The 19,274-nt window shown below is 40.2% G+C and overlaps 1 protein-coding gene across 1 annotated transcript; it reads right to left on the reverse strand.

The window, feature by feature from the left end:
* Positions 1 to 1,575: 1,575 nt before the first annotated feature.
* On the reverse strand, positions 1,576 to 17,563 carry LOC101155872 (four and a half LIM domains protein 1). Its single transcript, XM_004076238.4, has 6 exons — positions 17,418 to 17,563; positions 3,899 to 4,078; positions 3,631 to 3,805; positions 3,330 to 3,499; positions 2,826 to 3,012; positions 1,576 to 2,033 (listed from the first exon to the last, which is right to left on the reverse strand). Exons 1-6 carry the CDS (start codon positions 17,538 to 17,540, stop codon positions 1,879 to 1,881), a joined length of 990 nt encoding a protein of 329 aa, XP_004076286.2. The 5' UTR covers positions 17,541 to 17,563; the 3' UTR covers positions 1,576 to 1,878.
* Positions 17,564 to 19,274: the final 1,711 nt, after the last annotated feature.

The following is a 19,274-nucleotide window of genomic DNA, read 5'->3' on the forward strand; positions in this document are numbered from 1 at the left end:
AACTCCATGCTTCTCAATGATTGTTAATTAAACTGAATAAACATGTGTGAACAGTATTTGTATTGTGTACATGTTTACATGTGAACATTTTTGGAGCCAACAGGTGTGTTTATAACATTTGAGTGTGTGTGTGGACAGGCCCCGCCCCTTTTAGATTTGTTTTACATCTGAATCTAACAGTAATAATTATAAACATCCAGCAACTTGTTGCTTTATGCTGTTAATGGTTTTACCCCCATCACCCTTCAATCCCCCCCTCTCTAACATCCCTCTCTTTTCCCTCCTTTCTTTTTCCGTAAGGTCCAACACCATAATTTTACAAATATAATTAAGATGAATAAAGTTTGGCCTAGATTACAAAAGGGGTTTATTCAGACATACCTCTGGTTTGTCTGAAGATTCATAACTCCTGTTGTTAAAGTAAAATCTGAGAGGCCACAAGAGGCCTTCAGCTCTCATCTGTTTGCTCAGCTGTTGGACAGGACAAGTTAGAAAAATAAATAAACGGAATATCCCTAATAGCTTCCCATTAACCCTAACAACAGTAAAAAGGCATCATCAATAAGATTTTGGTCCCAGACACTTCAGTACAATTCAGTTTGATTATACATTGCCAGTTCAAAACTGCAATTGTATCAAAGCACGACACAAGAAAACAATAAACGCATCAAAAAGAGCTCTAATAATTAGGATTGTCACACTCCAGTTCAGTCCAGATAATTTCAATGAAGACAGAACATTTCAATTGTATCCTATTGACTTAAATGGAAATAGAAGAGTACTTGACAGTGGGTACTTATTCTTCTGACAGTCTCATTATAAATAATCATTTAAATGTATCTAAGTTGTATTAACACTCCACTCCATGAACTGCCATTGTGGTGGGGGTGGGTACCTGAGTGCTTGATCTTGGGAGCCTTGGTGTCTTCGGGATAGTGCCTCTATAAGACCTCCATAGAAGGGTCCTATAGGTGAATAGCCAGACGAGGAGCGGTTGAATCACCCCCAATAAATAACATTTAAAAACCTGTAATTTTCTTGGACATTGTTTCTGCAGAGTGGCAGGACTTCATAAAAATGTTGCCTCTGAATTGTGAGCAGGACTGTTGGCGAGGAGTAAACTTGCACTAATTTCTCATCATCCCACCAGCATACAGCCCCTTACACCCCCAGGACGACATTTGTGATGAAACAAAAAGGCCCAGCAATATTGTAGCTATCCAGGCATGTGGTACTGAGCCAGATGTCAGCTCGGATGAGAAAAATGAAAACTTACATGGCTCTATTTCCCTACTAGTGGATGCATCAGAATGAAGCAGCGCTGGGAGCTTGTGGCCTGCGGATTGTAGTTTTTACAGAATAACTACAAGTTTTTTTTTCTATTTTTTAAAAGGCCTTTGTCTGCTCCGGACACACCGCAATTTGAATAAAGAAATACTCAGAAATGCAATTTTAATCCTAACTTTAAAGAACATGTTAAACACCAAAAACACAGTTTTTATTTGAGTGTGTCTTTAAGTTATGGTAAGTTATGGTAAAAATATTGACTTGTAGTTTTACACACACAAAAAACGGTAAGGTATAATATTTTTTTTATTATTCAAAAATTGGGTATTTTACATAAATAGCTGAATTAAGCAAAATGAGCTGAGAGGTTTGTGTTAAATGTTGTAGTGTGTTACTACAATATTCAGCAGTGTGTAAATGTTATCATGCAGCATCAAAGCAAACAACAGCTTGCACACTCTGGCCTCAATGTTACAATGGCCTTTGTGTAAACGACACAAGCATAAACATGTTTATTAAAATGAAGGCTCTCATGAAAGAATCAAATATATGGGTTTTGAGAGACAAAGAAAACAGCAGTTGGGTTGTCCGTCACTCCTTGTTGCTGCATTCGGTACAGAAGACGTCTCTTCCTTTGATGATGAAGCCTTTTTGAGGCAGGTTGGCTGAGCATGCCTTACATTTGAAGCAGTATTCGTGCCAGGACCTGTCCTCAAACTTCACCACATTCACCCCTTTACCAAAGCCTGCAAGGAGAGAAGAAAAAAGGGATGCAAAATGACCTGATGTGTGGCCTGGGTTGGTCAATTGGCGCCACCTGCTGGTCGGAGAACAACTGATTTTTGAACACTTCGCATTTGTTATGGGTTTATTTTTCCTATGAATTTACCCTAATTCATATGGGAAAACTGTTTCTTGGTTAAAGGGGAAAAAAATAAAACCTTTTGACGTTTTTGAAGTTTTGTCATTCAAGTGGTCACCTCTAAGCACATTAGTTAACCAATTGGTTATAGTCCTAACTGAAAATCCGATCATATGTTCCACTGTGCAGCAGCACAATAATTTGTGTAATTAGTAACTAAGCAAAGGTAAAATTACAGTAAAAATTGTACTAGATCTCAGTTCACTTTCTGTGTGAAAGACGTAATGAGTTTTTTCCCCCTTTTGCAGTAGAATGAACTATTCAAATTGCAGATAGTATCTGCAAAAAATAAAGATACAATGTGTCACTAGTGGAGATGTCATTTGTATAATCTGCTTTTAAGAAGCTCAACTCCAAGGACTATCTTTCAAGCTTCGTACAGTTGCCTGGCAACGAGCTAATTTTGCAAAACTGATGATATCCTGCTGGTCAAATGAGGAGAAAAATGTAAAAATCCACATTTTAGCATTTGCTCAAAACACCATGAACTTCCTGAATTTAGATTACTTAACTTGATTTCTACCATTTAGTCTCGTTGAGTTGAGGTAGCTGTTTTACGCAAACCTTTTTGGAAAAATGCATAAAATACTCGAAGCTTGAAATGGCTTTAAGGTACCTGTGATGGCATTGTTACAGCCACTGCATTTCTTGGCCACGCGGTTCTTGTAGCAGTCGACACAAAAGAGTTGATCCTCATGGTTGGTGAAGCTCGATCCTGCCAGAGGCTCAGAGCAGCCGCTGCACACAAAACAGTCGCTGTGCCACGGCTGGTCCTGGTAGTTCACTCCTCCAGATGTAATCGCCTGGACACACAGGTCAGCTTCAAATGTATTTTCATCACCCCTTTCCAATAGATACAGCTCAATGTGCTATAGAAGTTTAAGGACTGGTAGAAAATACAAAAACAGAAAAACAAAGCAAAAAGATGATATTTCACTAAAATGAAAACTGCGAAAAAGAAGTGGAAGTTTGTAGAAATTAAAATCTGATTCTTCTTTTAACAGCTCTTGTATATTTCAGATAATTTTACAAATATATATATTCTTAGGTGCTTTTGCTTATCTCTTTCAGAACAGTTCAGACGGTTCCTACATATTAGTGGGTGGTTACTCATTCAAACCTTTTTGCAGCTGACGCAGTCTTTTGTAAATTTCTTGTCATAGCAGGGGCTGCAGTAAATGTCTTTGTCCTTGGAGATGAAACTTTGTGATCCAATAGGCCGTCTACAGCTGCAGCAGGTGAAGCACTCTTCATGCCACAAGTTTTCTTTGTACTTTACACTCTCTATGCCTGCAAGAGACAAGACAAGATGTCTTTTAGGTGAAATTATTCTTAGTTCGTGTAAACTGTAGATCCTATTTTCCTAAAGCTTCTGTAAAGCTGTTTGCTGTGTTAGCGTTTCAACGGGTGATCGGTCATACCAGCTGGAATAATGTTGTAGCAACCGTGGCAACGTGGGGCGTCCTCTCTAGAGCAGCACGTCAAACACATGATGGCGTCGTCTTTTGTACCAAAAGGCTCCTTCGCCAGAGGCTTGTAACACTTTGCACAATGAAAACAGTCTTCATGCCAGTAGCGGCCTTTGTGGCTCAGCTCCTGAGAAATGAGGGTAGAAGCTGCCTTAAGTATTATAAAGAGATACTGACAGGTCCCTTAGAACAAACCACCAAATGCACTCCAGAGACAAACCTTTGAATCCACAGAGATCGGACGAAAGCACTGGGCACAGGAGTTGGCACAAAACTTGCAGTGGCAGTCAACGCAGACAATTTTTCCTTCATGACGGACAAACTTCTTTCCCCCAAGATCCTCACGACAGTAGAAGCAGTATGAGCTGTCTGCCATTGTCACATCCAGATAGAACCTCGTCTACACAAAGAGAAGAACAAGTTAGGTCATTCAATAACAGACCAGATGCCAAGATTTCTCTACTGTTAGCTTAGAACCTCCACATAGGGGCACTGTTGGTGTGCATTAAGAGGTTTGATGTGAGCTGGGGTCCTCTCAATCTGCTAAAGCTTTGCTGAGTCACCTTATCTCACTCATTAAAAAGTCAATAAATGTTATGAACCGTGGAAGAGTTGCCCAGCTGGTCAACATTGTAAGCCCTTTACCCACTGATGCTCCATTGTAGATGACAAAAAACATCAAATTTAGTTCTATATTAAAAATCTGTGTTTACTCTTTTGTAGCTACAAGAAAGGCCATAGCTTTAGTAAGAAGCCTAAGACTTTATAGCAAGGGTCCCCAACTCTGGCCCGCCCACTCATTTGACCTGGCCCCCTGAACGATACCAGAGAGAGTGCCTTTTATTTTTTGTTTAAGTTTTTTGCATTCATATTTTTTTAGGCTGGCCAAGTGATCAAGACCTCATGGAAGCATGGAAAACGGTATCTCTGGTATCTCACGTCAATAAAGCTTATTTGATCATAGTAGTAGGTTTAGGGGCTGTCATCTCGACTTGGTTTTTAAAGTTGAAGACATTTCACCTCTTATCCAAAAGGCTTTGTCAATTCTGAAATAGCTGGTAAAAGAGCAGGAGTCAGACCTGAAACTGGATAGTATTGTTACATTGATGTAACATTTTTTACATTGATGACTACATTGACTTCGGCTCGTTATTAGTCCTTTGTTCTCAGCTGGAGTTGGGGAGACAGTGTCTACCCTCCCCAACCTGGTCATCTCTTTCAGCTGTTAATGACTTAGGTGAAACTGGTTTGGTTTGTTTGGGTTTCAACACTGCTGTAGATGCAGTTTCAGGGCTGACTTCTCCCCTTGAGCACATAAAAAACAGCTTTTTTACCAGCTATTTCAGAATTGACCAAGCCTTTTGGAAGGAAAGAATAAGGAAAGAGAAGGAAAAGAACACAAAAACTTTAAAAGACTGCTCTTTTGAGTCTTTAAAGAGATTCTGCTCTTACAACTGAACATGCACATAAGATTGTGCATGGACAACAGCGGCTTTATTTCTGTAAACAACCCACAGAAATGTATTTGGTTATTATTGATTTTCTAAAATCTAATATACTGTTACTATACATTTCCTGACTTTTTATGTAAATAACCCAGAGAGGGTAATGTGTTTTTTACTGATTTCATAAGAGTCTTACTATATATTTACTGATTATCATACTTTTTTTTTTGTGTGAAGAACCCAGAGAGGACTGCTTGATTTCATATTGGGTGTTTAATTTTTGGTTAAGTGTGGCTTTCAGTTTACATTTAGGCAACCCTTTGATCGTCACACTTTTTCTGTTTCAAACTGACCCTGGCCCCCAATCAGAGAACGGAAACATCAAGTGGCCTTCACTGGAAAAAGTTTGGGGACCCCTGCTTCATGGTGACCTAAACATGCAGCAGTTATTGCAGACAGAAATTCCAACCCGCTATTGGTCCATTTTCAGCTTTTAATCAACCTGAAGAGTCACTGGGTTTCATGTAGTAATTGGCTCTGAGTGGGCATAACCCTTTGTTTTCCATTCCCTTTTTTTTATTTGTTTTTATATGGTCTTCATGTAGTGATTTCCTTTTATTGATCCCATTTTTGTTATCTCGTCTTAATGAATACTTTTTTTTTTGTTTTTTTTTAACTTGTCCTGTCCTACAGCTGGGCAGGCAGATGAGAGCTGACGGCTTCTTGTGTTGGACATATTTTACTTTAACAGGAGGGGTTATTAATCTTCAGACAAAACAAAGGTATGTCTGAATAAACCCCTTTTGTAATTGAGGCCAAACTTTATTAATTTCAATCATGTTTGAAAATCTTTGGTGTTGGACCGGACGGAAAAGGAAAGAAGGGAAGAAGAGAGGGATGTTAGAGAGAGGGCGGGTAAGAGGGTGATAATAGGAGGGGGGGGGGGGGGGGGGGGGGGGGGACCATGAAGCAGCATAAAGCAACAAGTTTACTGGTTGTTTATCAATACAGTAAGGTTCAAATGTAGTACAAAAAGGGAGGTGCCTGTCCTCACACACACTCAAATGTTATCAACACACCTGCTGGCTGAAAAAAATGTCCACATGTCGACATGTACACAAAACAGATAGTGTTCACTTATGCCTTTAAACCAACTAGTGTGAAATCTTTCATTCATTCAATCATGCAAACTATAAGTGCAAAGTGAGCACTGTGCTCAGGTGAGTGTTTATGTTCTTCTAAAATGGATGGTGGAATGTGAAAAGGAGGAGGAGCGCCCAGCCACCCCCACACCCAGACCCCCGCCACAGCAGCAGCGGCAGCCGGAATCCCCCCAACGCCACACGGGAACAGGCAGGGAACGACCGCCCCCCGGGCGACCAAGACCGCCACCCAGGCCAGGGCCAGCAGGACCGCCGCGAGGCCCCCAGAGCCAGAGAGCAGGGAGGCACGGAGGGAAAGGGAGCGCCGCCCCAGCCCAACCAGGAGAGCAGCCCCCCCGCCGCGCCGGGAGAGCCCAAAGCAGGGCCCCACCCGAGAAGGGCGCCCACAGCCCCAGACGAGCAGCCCATCACCCCCCAGGAGTTCCGGGCATCCCCCCGCCCCAACCCCAGGTACGAGCCAGGACCCCCCAAGGGAGACCCGCTCCGCACTCCAGGCCACCACCCACTCGGCCCACGGTTGGTCCAGGGAGGAGCAAAGCAGGGGCCAGCCGCCCCCACCCAGGAGGGGAGCGCCCCGGGGAGAAAGGGGGCCCACCAGTGGTGTTGTAAACTTGGCCTGACCAGGCTCGGCCACAGTTGGAGATTTGGCGGGGCCCAGCACCCAGGGGCAAGGACCAGAACCCACCCCCCAGGGACACGGACATCCCCGGCTCAGGTGTAATGTGAACCCCCCCCCCCCTTGTGCGGAGAGAGCACCGCCGCGCCCAGGAAACCGGCCCCCAGGGGACACGGCCGCCGTTGCCAAGGGCCCCGTCTTAATGAATACTTATCAGTTTGTAAGTGGGGAATATTCTGGAAGTTACATCTTCCCTTTAGATTGTTTAGTAACCTTTTTTAAATGCTTCTCAAGATAAATTAACTTCATCAAACAGAGAAAAATTATCTCTGTTTTTAAAAACCACACCAGTTAAACTGCCTAAAGATATTTCCCAAATCACAGTGTGTTTTAAACACTAACTCTGATCTCAGAGCTGTGATTACAGAGTCTTAGATCCAGAAATAACACAGATTCTGGTTTTCAGTTGTGGTTCTACAAACAACGGTATGGCAGCAAACATTGGCTCCATTGCTATCACTGTTCTATTCTGCTTTGGCTTCATGCTGGCTGGCTACAAGGAATGCATTTGGGCTGCTGCAGGAGAGCTTTTGGACACACCAGGGAGGAATTCTCGGTTACAATAACCGCAGTAAGACATTTAACAATGACACCCACTAGATCCAAAATGAACCACTTCTTGCAAAACCACAAGCTTTTGTGTTATTTGGACCAAGCAGTATGTCTGCACATGTAAATTTTCTTTTGGACATCAAATCAAATTTAAACTGTGGACAAACTAGGAATAAAATAGATTTAGGGCTTTGCTTTTAGACTCAAGTACAAGCAGTGAAAGTTGACAATCAATACCATTTGCAAAGTGGCTAAAAGTGGCAACATCTGGCTATTTTAGGATATCTAACCTGAATCATATACCGGTATTCCTTTTTTTTATTAGCCTTACATTTTATGTTAGTTCAAAAACGGGACTACACTTGAATTTGATCCTTTTTGCGCATTTTTGTTTTGTTGCTTAATAAACAAAACAGGGGTTCTGGGAGAGTTGGGGGGTGGGTGAGAGACATGACTGTTGTCCAAGTTATCCAAGCCATATTTTTTGTTACACCCAGAACTCTTTAAGTTTGTTTTTCAGCAGACTCCTGACCATCTTAAAACACTTTCATTCAATTATAGTTTTTTTTCACAACGTTAACCTTTTATGCAGTGCTGCCGGCTGTCACTTCAGTAACAAATAAACTGCATCCACTGCAGCCTGACTTGAATAACCTTAGAAAATCTACAAAAAAAATGTTGACATCTCACAACCAAAAAGCCTTTCATAAGCATTTAAGTAGATCCAACATGTGTTTTTTCCCTATACATAGCAAAGAACACTGAGAAAAATTGATGTGTTAAGAGATTATCAAATAATGGTCATTTCAAGTAATTATAGAAGATACCAAGCTCAAAAATCCGGATGGGTGTTTTTTAGGAGGAATGGGTCTTAATTCCAGCAGGACATAAGAACCTGTGAGGCCAAATATATCATTTTGATTTAATGTAAAATGTAGAAGTATAGGTAAAGTTCTGATTTAATAAAAGGCTTTAAAAACATTTAGTGACGCATATAAATAAAAATTTAATGTTGTAGATCACATCAGGGCTTAGAAGAAAAAGTTTTCCCAAGAGTCAAAGATGAATGGGGGAAAAAACTTTGCATTTATCTTATCTGCATCTAAAACAAACAGTCTTTTGTCATTGTTTCCTCAAGAGACAATAGAACTGAAAACTGGAAAATGACATCACAGATGAACAGACAGGACTCCCTATAACGTTTTTGTTAATTCACTTCTCATTAACTGGGAACAAAAACTGGTTTAGTCTCTAACTTGGTGAGGTAACTTATCCATGTTCCCTAAAGGACGATGAACTCTGCCTTTTTCACAGATATTTATGCAACGTCTCCAACTTTCCTTTTTATTTTTGTTTATATTTACCTTGCTTGTTTTCTCACACTCATTTATGAGCAAAGTATCATTTGTAAAATCATTGGTTTTCAATAGGTTCTCACGTTTTAGCATAAGTCCAAGACATTAGGCAAAGTCTAAACGAAAGGCATTGCTTTTAAAAAGAAACCTTATCTGATGGCAGCAGAAATGAAGCAAACAAGGCCACACACAAGTTGAAGCAAAACAGGAGGTCTCTCTGTTCGAAGGCAATGTCAGTGCATGTCTTCTCTTCATTTGACGTCAATAAATCATTGTCAGCATTCACATCTGCATTAGTTCCCTCCAGGAGGGACGCAAACACACAAATCAATGCTCAATCCCCATGGCAACAAGGGAATTAAAAAATAGGAGGAAACTGGTGGCTTGTTTAAAAAAAACAGATTGAGAGAAATATATTGTCTCTTTATCACACACAATAAAAGTTGTGTTTTTAAGGGCAACACTTTTAATCAATGGGTTTTATTTGGTTTTTAACTGTAGTACTGAAGGATATTGCAAATAAAAGCATTTTTGGTCATTCTAGGGTTTTACCCGTTACCTATTCTGTAAAAATGCTTTAATCCTTAGAAGATTTAGTTACTTTCGTACGTTGACTGTTTTGGTTTTAGAACTCTTTTGAATTCCAGGGAGATTTCCTTTTTCAATCTCTGGTTTCTCTACCAGATAGTTTTTCTAATCAAACTAAGTACATAGTGTGATTTCTTTGCTTTTAGTGTGAAGAGGTGATGAAGTCTCGTGCGATGGCAAATCACTCGCACATGTAAAACACCAGAGGGGCGAGATGAGGCACAGGCAACACAAGAATGAGAAAACATGACCAGACAAACTAGAATACTGGTTTAGATTGTGTGTGTGTGTGTGTGTGTCTGCTGGCATGAGCTTATTGCTGAAGAATGTAGAGGAAAACTGAGAAACAGGAAGTCTCAGTCAGAACTGTGAAGCTGGCACCGTCTGGCCACTCACAAGATGGAATGCTGTTGTTTTGGGTTAAGTTGAACAGTTCTGCATACCCATGTCCTCCATACACAATTGTGTTTCTCTTAATGTTCTAATAAAGGTATAGAAAACAATACAAATGTCCCCATTTTCCTTCTAAAAGCTGACTGATAAGAGATGACTTGTTAATATATCTGCATGTTCTACAAAAATGAGGGGAAAAAATAGTTTTCTGGTTTTAAATTGTGTAATGTACAGAAATACATAAATTCCCAAGGCTCAAGAACGGTACGGTTGGGAGGTGGGCACGAAATGTGACAAAATACAGAATCATTTCAATCGTGTCAAAATGGGATCCCGTGATCTACAACTCATTGAGCCTATAGATGAGCAAAACAAAAACTCTGAGATCAGTTAGTGTTGCAGAATACCAGAAGCGGCTGTGCTAAAGTGACCAGTCTGGGTCTTGGTTAGTTTGGAGTCAACAGTTTTATTTTTCAAAGTCCAACGTGTTCTCAATAACAAATCCCTCCTCTACAGAGCAAACACCTCTGCTTATATAGCCTTGCCCCGATTGGTTCAAACCATTACCGAAGGGATGCGGGGTTAATAGCTTAACACCCCTTTCAAAATGGTTTCAGCTAAACATTCAAAATGGCTGCCAAGCAGCTTAACAATCATTTGTCCAAGGTGAGCAGAAAAACAGGTACAATCAGGTGGACACATGTCGACACACACAAGTAACAAAGTGGCATTTGTTACAGTTAGATTAAAAAAACATGTCAACAAAGGGGTCTATAGTGTCTGGAGCTGAACTTTAGTATCTGCTGGACTCAGCGCACTTGCATGTGAGTGATGTAGGTTTGACTTGTCTCGTGGCTGACAAAGGGAGTAAAGACCTTCATTTACCGCACAAGCCTACACAGTAACTATGTCTGGGAACAGATGGGGAAGAGCAGGCAGGGATGGAAAACATTTGACCCTGGCAGCATTCAGGAGAGATGGTGAGTTATAAGTAGGCCCTCAGAGAAAGTTGGCATCTAATGTATTTAAATGCTACTGTATTATATATAATTATGAGTGTGTCATAGTCCCACAGACTTGGTTTGCTGAGACAGAATGTACTCCTCTACAGAATGCATTCATTTTCCCAAATTGCAAGCAGATCTTTGTTTTGTTTTTTTCTTCCATGGTACTGGACTTATTTCTTTGTGAAGGTTTGAACTTTGAGAGTTAAAACTAAGAGAAAGTGTGTAAATGTTCTTGTCTCTCTAAGTGTGTTGTTAGCGTAGACTGTAAAAGCAATGGACAGCTTAGCCCCTCCCGTCTTGTGTTCCCAAATAGGAAGTACCCTCTGGTCTCAAGAAGCCAAAGCCCCGTAGACTTCTATTGAGAAATAGACAGTTATTACTCAGTCATTTATTTGTCAGAATAACTATTCTTGTTCTGATACCTTTTTCTTAATATCTTCTTTCTAATCCTAATTTTTTTAAAAGATATTTTTCTTTATCCCACGTTATTCAAGTTACTAACTGATTAATTAGATGCCTCAGTAAAAGCATGTGGGTCTAACGTTGAATGTCTGAGGCATTTGATGGACAGATTTTGGGCAGCCAATGGCTGCAGACTGTGAAGGCCCTTTTCTTGTTATTTTGCAATTCTTAAGCGTCGTTGATTCTATTAAATCATAATTATGCGAATAATCAACTCACGTCATACAAAGTCATACAAAAACACGGAGGTGAAAAACACTTTGATTTACAGCAGATACATTTACATTCCTGTCTGAGTAAAACTCATTACAATGCATGGAAGACACAGAGGATCTTTAGAGATTGGATTTATTCATTTTATAAGTTCTACAAAAGCATCAGAAATCACGTCTCCATGTCTGGTTCATGAGATCATTCAGTCTCCCGCTGCAAACACATCTTTCTGCAGGTACTTCCGTGTCTGTAACCCACATTAGTTCAAGAGGGGAAAAATAAATACAAGAATTAAACTACAGGATCTTTTTATAATTGTTTTAATGAAAATGAGAAAAATATGAGATTTCGGTGCAGCCGGCCAGCGGCCTGGGTACTAGCGTAGCAAGCAAACGTGCTCCGCCGCTGGGCATAGCGAGCTGCAACACTGGGATTCAGTGGAGCGACCACAGGCTGGCAACCTGTCCAGGCTGTACCCCTCCTTCGCCCAACTCTAGCCGGGATGAGCTCCAGCAACTCTGAGGCGCCAGCGGGTTAAGACAATGGATGCAGAGTTATTGGTCACGTGACTCATTTAAGTTGAAGAAAAAAAAACGTTTTTCCAATGCAGTTTTGCGAAATATGTCCATTTCAATATGCCTCAAAAATCCCCTTCTCCAAGCAATATTTTTTTTTGCGCTAAATGCTGTTTTTTTCTAAATCCACGTTTCCATTAGGCAAATTTATTATGACAAATCCAATTTGCGCAATTTCATAGTCAATACAAATGCAGCGTTCGAGAGGGCAAGGTGTGCAAAGAGGTGGGGATTACAATAAGATCACTCCTGTTTGGCGACAGTAGTTGCCATAGATACGATGACTCAAAGCGACTCGGACCAATCACTGTCCACTGGTTTAGGCGTGGCAGCGCCCGTCTCAGGAAGCAATGGTGAGGGATTTGGCCTCATTTCGCGAAAGCCGGAGGCAAGACATTTTCTTTGAGTGACAGCACACCTCGGCTCGTCCATGTTTTTACAGTCTATGGTTGTTAGAAGTTTTACAGCCTTAGAACATCTATTATTTTTTTATACGTCATTTTTAGAACGTAACTCCCACGACAAACGAGAGGACACCAACTTTCACACCTTCCTTTGGTTTGGTTTGGTTTGGTTTGGTTTGGTTGTGATACACGGTGCTTTCAGAAGTAAACCAAAGACCAAGCAGGCAATGATTAAATGATTATGCACTTAAGAGCAATACCGTCTGGCCAAGACGGGGGAAAAAGCAGGAAAGAATAAAAACCTGCCAATCCCACTCATCCTCTCACTATAGTGAATAAGTAACCAATACTTCCACTCTGTTAGGCATTCTACTAGATATTTCACAACTTTTTCAGAAGGTCTACTTCTTCCGTTTTGTGCTGTGAGCTGTTTATTTCCAAACTCCTTTTGCTCCACTTCTGCTTTGTTTGACCCTAAAGTGAACCGAGACCTTTACTATAAAGTGGACAGGAGAGTTTGGTCCACTAATTCTCCTAACCAGCTTGTGCGGTGAGAATAGACCTTGAGTTACCTCATTTCTGAATCACACCATCAACTCCACAGTGTGACAGGAAAAGCCTCCCACCGTCAGTAGCGGTTTTAGGCACGGGCCATACGGGCGATCGCCCGGGGCGGAAAAATGACGGAGGGGCGGCGCCAGCGGCTCAGCTCTTGTAAAATACTTTATGCACCACTATTGGTTTACTTATATCACAGAGTTTGTAACAGCCTGAAACGTGGTGGCGCCCCCGCCCCGCAGCTGCGCTCCCTCCTGTCTTTGAGAAGTAGACGCAAATGTGTGTGAGAAGGAGAAGGGAGGGGGCGCGGGGTGAAGGGTGCAGGCTGAGAGGTGAGCACGGAGCGCAAAACGCATGCGCAAACCTTGCTGGATCTTCTTCCAGGGGGGCAACGGTCGCGGGCCGCGGCTCAGTGCTTGATGAAAAAATAAAAATAAAAATTGCGCCGCCATGTAGCGAATTGGGGGGGGGGGGGCTGCGGGTATAAAAAAGGTATAAAAAAATCATGCTTTTTTTGGTTATTTTGGTGTGAAATGCCCAAATAAAAAATGGAAAAACAAAAAAAATTCTTCACTTAGATGACAGTTGGTTTAGTCGACAGACTTGATACCTATGTCAGGACATTAATGCTAAATGAAAAAACATCTGAAATATGGAGAAAAAAGGTCAAAGCTGGTGCCCAATTTAGAAAGAAAAGAGAAGAAGAGGAGAAAAGAGACAAAGAAAAGGGTATTATCGCATAGCTAGATGCACGTTTTCTAAATTCGAATGCTACCTGCCCTACAACAACAACAACGTTGCAGAGGAAAAATCTCTTGTTTGGTCTATCATGACCAAAACTGAAGTAGGCCCAAATATTGCAAATAACGTCATTTTTAAGATATTTATTCTTAAATGTTTGCTCTGCCTTAACTTGTAACATTAGTTATGATTTGTGTGTCTGTCTGCTCTGCTGTAACACAAAGTTTTTGTTGTGTTTTATTGTTGTATATTAGTTCATAATGTTAAATGAGCTGTGATGGTAGCATGCTGCTGCTGCTGCTGCTGCTGCTGCTGCTGCTGCTGCTGCTGCTGCTGCTGCTGCTGCTGCTGCTGCTGCTGCTGCTGCTGCTGCTGCTGCTGCTGCTGCTGCTGCTGCTGCTGCTGCTGCTGCTGCTGCTGCTGTTAGCTTTTCTAAACTCCAGTTGATCAAGTCATACCTGAGATCACCAATGTCTCAGGAGCAACTCACTAACCTGCTGTTGTTAGTATCAATCATTCAGGGGGGGAGCAGATTTCATATGATGACGTTATTGACAAGCTTGCATCAGGTTTAGTTAGTGTTTTCTGTTCTTAGTGCTGCAGTTACATTTATTCTAGTGTGTTATTAGTGTGATTTGTAGTTTATAATATTTATTTTAGATTATTTATTTGTGTTTGATTAAATATTTCCCACTGTATTTTCAGTTACAATAAATGGACAAAGTGACCTTATTTGGGGGGGGGGGGCGCCAGAGGAGGGTCTCGCCCGGGGAGTAATTCAGGGTAGAACCGCCACTGCCCACCGTTAATCCAGTTTCTCTTTTTTGACAGTTAAGAGTCAGAATCCTTTAATAATGTACTCTGAGAAATCTGTTTTTCCTGGCAATCTACTTCAGAAACCGGGTTTCTAATCTTCTGGGATTATTAGAGAAACTAGTTTTCCTGTTTACACGACTAACATGAAACCAGACAGCTAAATGTAACTTGTTACTTCAGTACATGTAAATCCACCTCAGAAAGCAGAGTTGCTTTTAATTCAGAATTCAAAGCCTAAAATGTGTAACTACATGCTAAAACATGTCTGATCTAAATTTATGTTTTAACTTTTCCTAAAAGAATAGAGCCACATGACTTCTGTTTTCTTGGAAACAATGAAAAATGTTAATATGTGCCAATGTGAGCACTGAGCTGCCAAAACAGAAAGAACGCTCAGTTTTTGGCAGTGCAATTGGATCTTCTATTCCAAACCTTTAGGGCAGAGCTTTCAGATTTAGATCAGCATCTTTTCCAACCAGCCCCACCCTGAGAGCGCCAACAGCCAGCCGTGTTTTCCAAAGAAACAAACATGCAAGGGTTTCAAACGCGGTCGAGAGTTCAGCTAAATCTTTGTGCAGATTCAAAAAATGTTTGCTTTGGCTTTAGAGGACGTTCCACACAGCGAGGCAAAGCTGAGACAGCAGATTCGAATCAAAGTCAAAGAACCTGAGCTGCTCTGCTGCAACAGGGCAGATGTGATTGCTTTAGAAGGATGGATTCTGTACTGGACACGTTTTAGTTTTATCTTGTGTTTCATTCATCTGTTCATGCACTTATTCAGCTGTTTTTCCAGCAAAAAGCTGACAAAGGAATTTCAGGAAGGATGTTTTCCAATTTTCAAACTGCAATCAGGGGTTTTGCTGAAAGAACTAATGAGGGTTTGCAAGCTGTTAAAATAGATTCTTTTTTATTCATTTCTTTTTCTTAAGTGGGGTTTTTGTTAAGTCCTAATGACTCCTTAATACCCGCTGCAGGCTTTTCTCTTTAAAGACCCACTCTGATCATCTTTTGATCTATTTTAAATGTCTTCATAGTAGTCTTTTAATTATTTTTATAAAATATTTAGCGAAAGCAAAAAAAACAAGACAGTTTCTGCAGTAGTTCATTAGAAATTTGCTTCTGAGTTGTTGGTGGGACTGTTGAAATGAAGCAACCCCGGCCCCCCTTCCCCTTTCCGTAGCTGAGAGCTCGTAGCAGGGAGCTTTTGGCCCGCCCTGCGTATTGTCTACGTCACAAATAAACTTTTTTTCAAACACTATTTTCCATCTGCTCCTGATTCACAACGATTTGAGGAAAGAAATACTCAGAAGTGCTATTTTAAGCTTAATTTTCTTTATCAATCTCCTCCATCCTCAGAAAATTGAAGAACATGGTAAAAACATGATTCAAAGAGGTTCATTGTGTCTATAAAATTAAATACGCAATGGTAAAAACAACCAAAACTCAATTTTCATCAGAGTGGGGGAAGATTTTTTATTTCTTAGACAAGCCTAAATCTAAAAAAAAAGTTTGATATTGAAGAAAATGCTTTATTAAATATGCATTATTTCTAATAACTATCACTTATGGATAGTGGATTGGATCAGTCTAAACTAATTGAATTCCCCAAAACATTTTGCAAAACAAACTTTTATAGTCGACATTTTTAGACTTTTCTTATTCCCATATGGCAACTCTGTTAGTTCTTCCATCAATATTAAACCTAGAAATCTTAAAACCTGTTTCCGATCAACAGTTTTCTATTTCCAGAGTTTTTTCATCACTTTCACAATCTCAAAAAAATCTGAGCTACTTTTATTTAAACCCTTTAAATGAGTCTGACAGCTACCGTTTTTTTTTTCTTCCATCTGTTTATCAAGAAATGATGTATTTCAACACATCCCAAGAGGTATAAATACTGTAGCTGCAGGATAAAAGCCAAAGCTTTCCCCCATAAACTTTTCACGTTGCCAGAAAAGTTGCGCCTTAAGTCCGCTAAAACCTCCATCAGAAGCTGCCAGAGTGTCTGCCAGTGTCTGCGCTCTGTTCTGGTCAAATAACAGGCAGTTTCTTTCAGCCAAGCTGCTTAAAAGTTTGAGACTTTCTATATTTTATTGCACTGAGATCATGGTGATTGCTTTAACAAATCCACTTCAACTTATAGCTGCAGGCAGCATCACTGAAGTGCCAGACTTTGCGGCTGAGTATAATAGTTACCTTGAAGTTTTCCCTTAAATGTTTTATCATGTAAGAATTACTGTGGTAAGTCAGATCTTTTTTAATGAGTTTTGGAGAAGACGTGTAGTTTTTAGGAAATGGAAAAAACACACACAAATAAAGCAGGAAATAAAACATAGGAAGATAAAGAGAAATAATAGAACAGGGATTTCAAACAACCCCCCGTAAAGCATTTCTTTACCTTGTTAGTTAAATCAGAACATGGGGAAAAAAAACAAGAAACTCTCTAACTGGAACCAGATTTGAGCAGCAGCTCAAGCTTTCACAAGTCAGTATGTATGCCGCCCACACACCAGAAAGCCTCATGCTTTAGTGTCCTTTCCAGATTTAAAAATGAAGTACATGAACTCAAAACCTGCAAAACGAGACTAAAATTAGGCAACTGCATTTTTTTTACTGCTGCATTTAGTTGTACCACCTAAAAAAAGTCATTTTCTTCTAAAACTTTTCTTCTAAATCTTTCTCAAAATGTAAAGGATAATAATTTTTTTTTACTTTGTTAACTTTTTTAAAAACAAGTTGCCAGGTCTGAATAATAAAGCTTTCACGGATAATTTTCAAGAAATCTGCTTACCGCAGTCAGAGTGATGTCTGCACAGCTGAACCTGTGGCGCTGTGGAGCCAGAAGCTTCACCCACACAACTTTAAAGTACAACCATCTGAAGAGCTCAACCAAGCCAGACAGACGGGCCCTCATTCTGGGACAGTCAGGTTTTCCTTCAAAATAAGAGACGTCCTCCAGAGTGTAGAGAGATTTCAAATTAAAGCAAAGAGGCTTAAACGTATCAGTCTTACACTGCCTTTATGCTGGTATAAATTGAGTCTGCGTTTCCAGTTCTTTATGCCCTTTTTCATTTATTTTTTTAATCTAATCCAACACAGCAATGTATCCCGAAACTACAGAAATTTAGTTTGAGAAATATATATGAAAAATGTAATGGTAAACCCTCCATTCCCCCCACTAAAATTTAAAAAGACATTAGTGGCATAAGTATAAAGATTTACTTAATCCTATCACAAAAAGTTGAAATTAATTAAAAATGAATTGTGTAGAACTTCAGGGTGCACTAGCTCCCTCTACTGGTAGAACACTTTATGGCAAGAAATAAAGATTTTTTTTTTAGTCCCACCAAAAAGCATCACGTGTATTTTGTTATAAATATTTTTTATAACTTTATTTATTTTTAAGTAGACAATTCTTTGCCACTGCTGATCTTGCATGCCCTACAATTTTCTGACTTTTCTCGTCTGACAGGCTGTAGCGTTTGAGTGTGTCATTTGGGAAGTTTTGTTATTTTTCCATACTTGCACATCTGGTTGTGCAGCATAACTACTCTAAACTATGCTCATCTGATCCAAACACTTTAAAGTTTACTCTTCTCAAAATAGCCATCCTCTATTTGCTCTGCTTTAAATAGAAGTTTCCAGGTTTGTGTGTGTCTGTTTCTAAAAATGAAAATAGTTTCCTGCATGAAACTGCATAGCTAAATGGGATCGTACTGTTTGGTATGTTGAGTTTGAGTTTTTCTGTGTCAACTGATGTAAAACTAAACTGAATATTATGTTTGGGCTACTTCATGTAGGATTTCTCACACTTTTCCCAGCTCTGACAGACCTCAAGTAATGTTAGATTATTTCATGCATTAGGAACATAGAACCACAGACATGAGTGGTTGGTAACCTCCTACCGTCCCTTATTGGTATGTGGAAAATGACGTAGCCAGGGCTTGTGAACAGGAGTTTACTTCACCCACGTCAACAATGCTTGTAGCTCTTTTTGGGTTCACACATCTCTGAAACTGAAAGCAGAATATGCACAGATTGACCTCAGGCTAAAAGTTAGACTGATTGCTTAGAGAAGTCTGTCGTCCTGTTGGCTGGTGAGTTCTGACTGAATTAAATCACCCAGCAAGAAAGTTTGGAAAGCAAGTTACTGAAAATGGAAAGATTTGAGCAGGAGAACAGGAATTCTGTGACGAAGGAGTCAAAGAGCACAAATACAGATTTAAACAGCAACAGAGCAGGTCTGAGTGTGACAGGTCACTGGATTACTAATCCTTCTATGCTCTATTGTCGTCTGACAATTCTTTAATTCTAAAGAGTTTGTCTTCTGTCCTTGTGTGGTCTCTGCTTCTGCTTTGGTATTTGTGGAACCCTTGTGCTATCCAAGGCACGTTAAGCTGGGGGTGGGGTCATCTTTATTTTCTTCAATGATTTGTGATCTTCACTGGTGTCCATGATTACATAAAATCTTTCCACCTTTATCCACCTTTGTCATGGTAGGGAGAACACGTCAAAGTAAGGGTGGGGTCATCTAAGATAACACAAGGGTCAATATAAGATTGAGTAAAATCTGATTATAGAGCCTCACTAACCTAGAATTCTATCTCACACACATCATAATTGTTTATATAATATGGAAAAGTCAAAC

The sequence above is a fragment of the Oryzias latipes genome, chromosome 14 (assembly GCF_053564925.1).
Source record: "Oryzias latipes strain Hd-rR chromosome 14, Olatipes_Hd-rR_3.1".
NCBI lineage: Eukaryota > Metazoa > Chordata > Actinopteri > Beloniformes > Adrianichthyidae > Oryzias > Oryzias latipes.

Coding starts and splice junctions, on each gene's coding strand:
- LOC101155872 (XM_004076238.4), bottom strand. CDS start 17,540: ATGAGGGCCCGTCTGTCTGGCTTGGTTGAGCTCTTCAGATGGTTGTAC. Junction 4,079..17,417: donor CAGACATCACTCTGACTGCG/GTAAGCAGATTT, acceptor CTCTTTGTGTAG/ACGAGGTTCTATCTGGATGT. Junction 2,034..2,825: donor CTGTAACAATGCCATCACAG/GTACCTTAAAGC, acceptor CTCTCCTTGCAG/GCTTTGGTAAAGGGGTGAAT.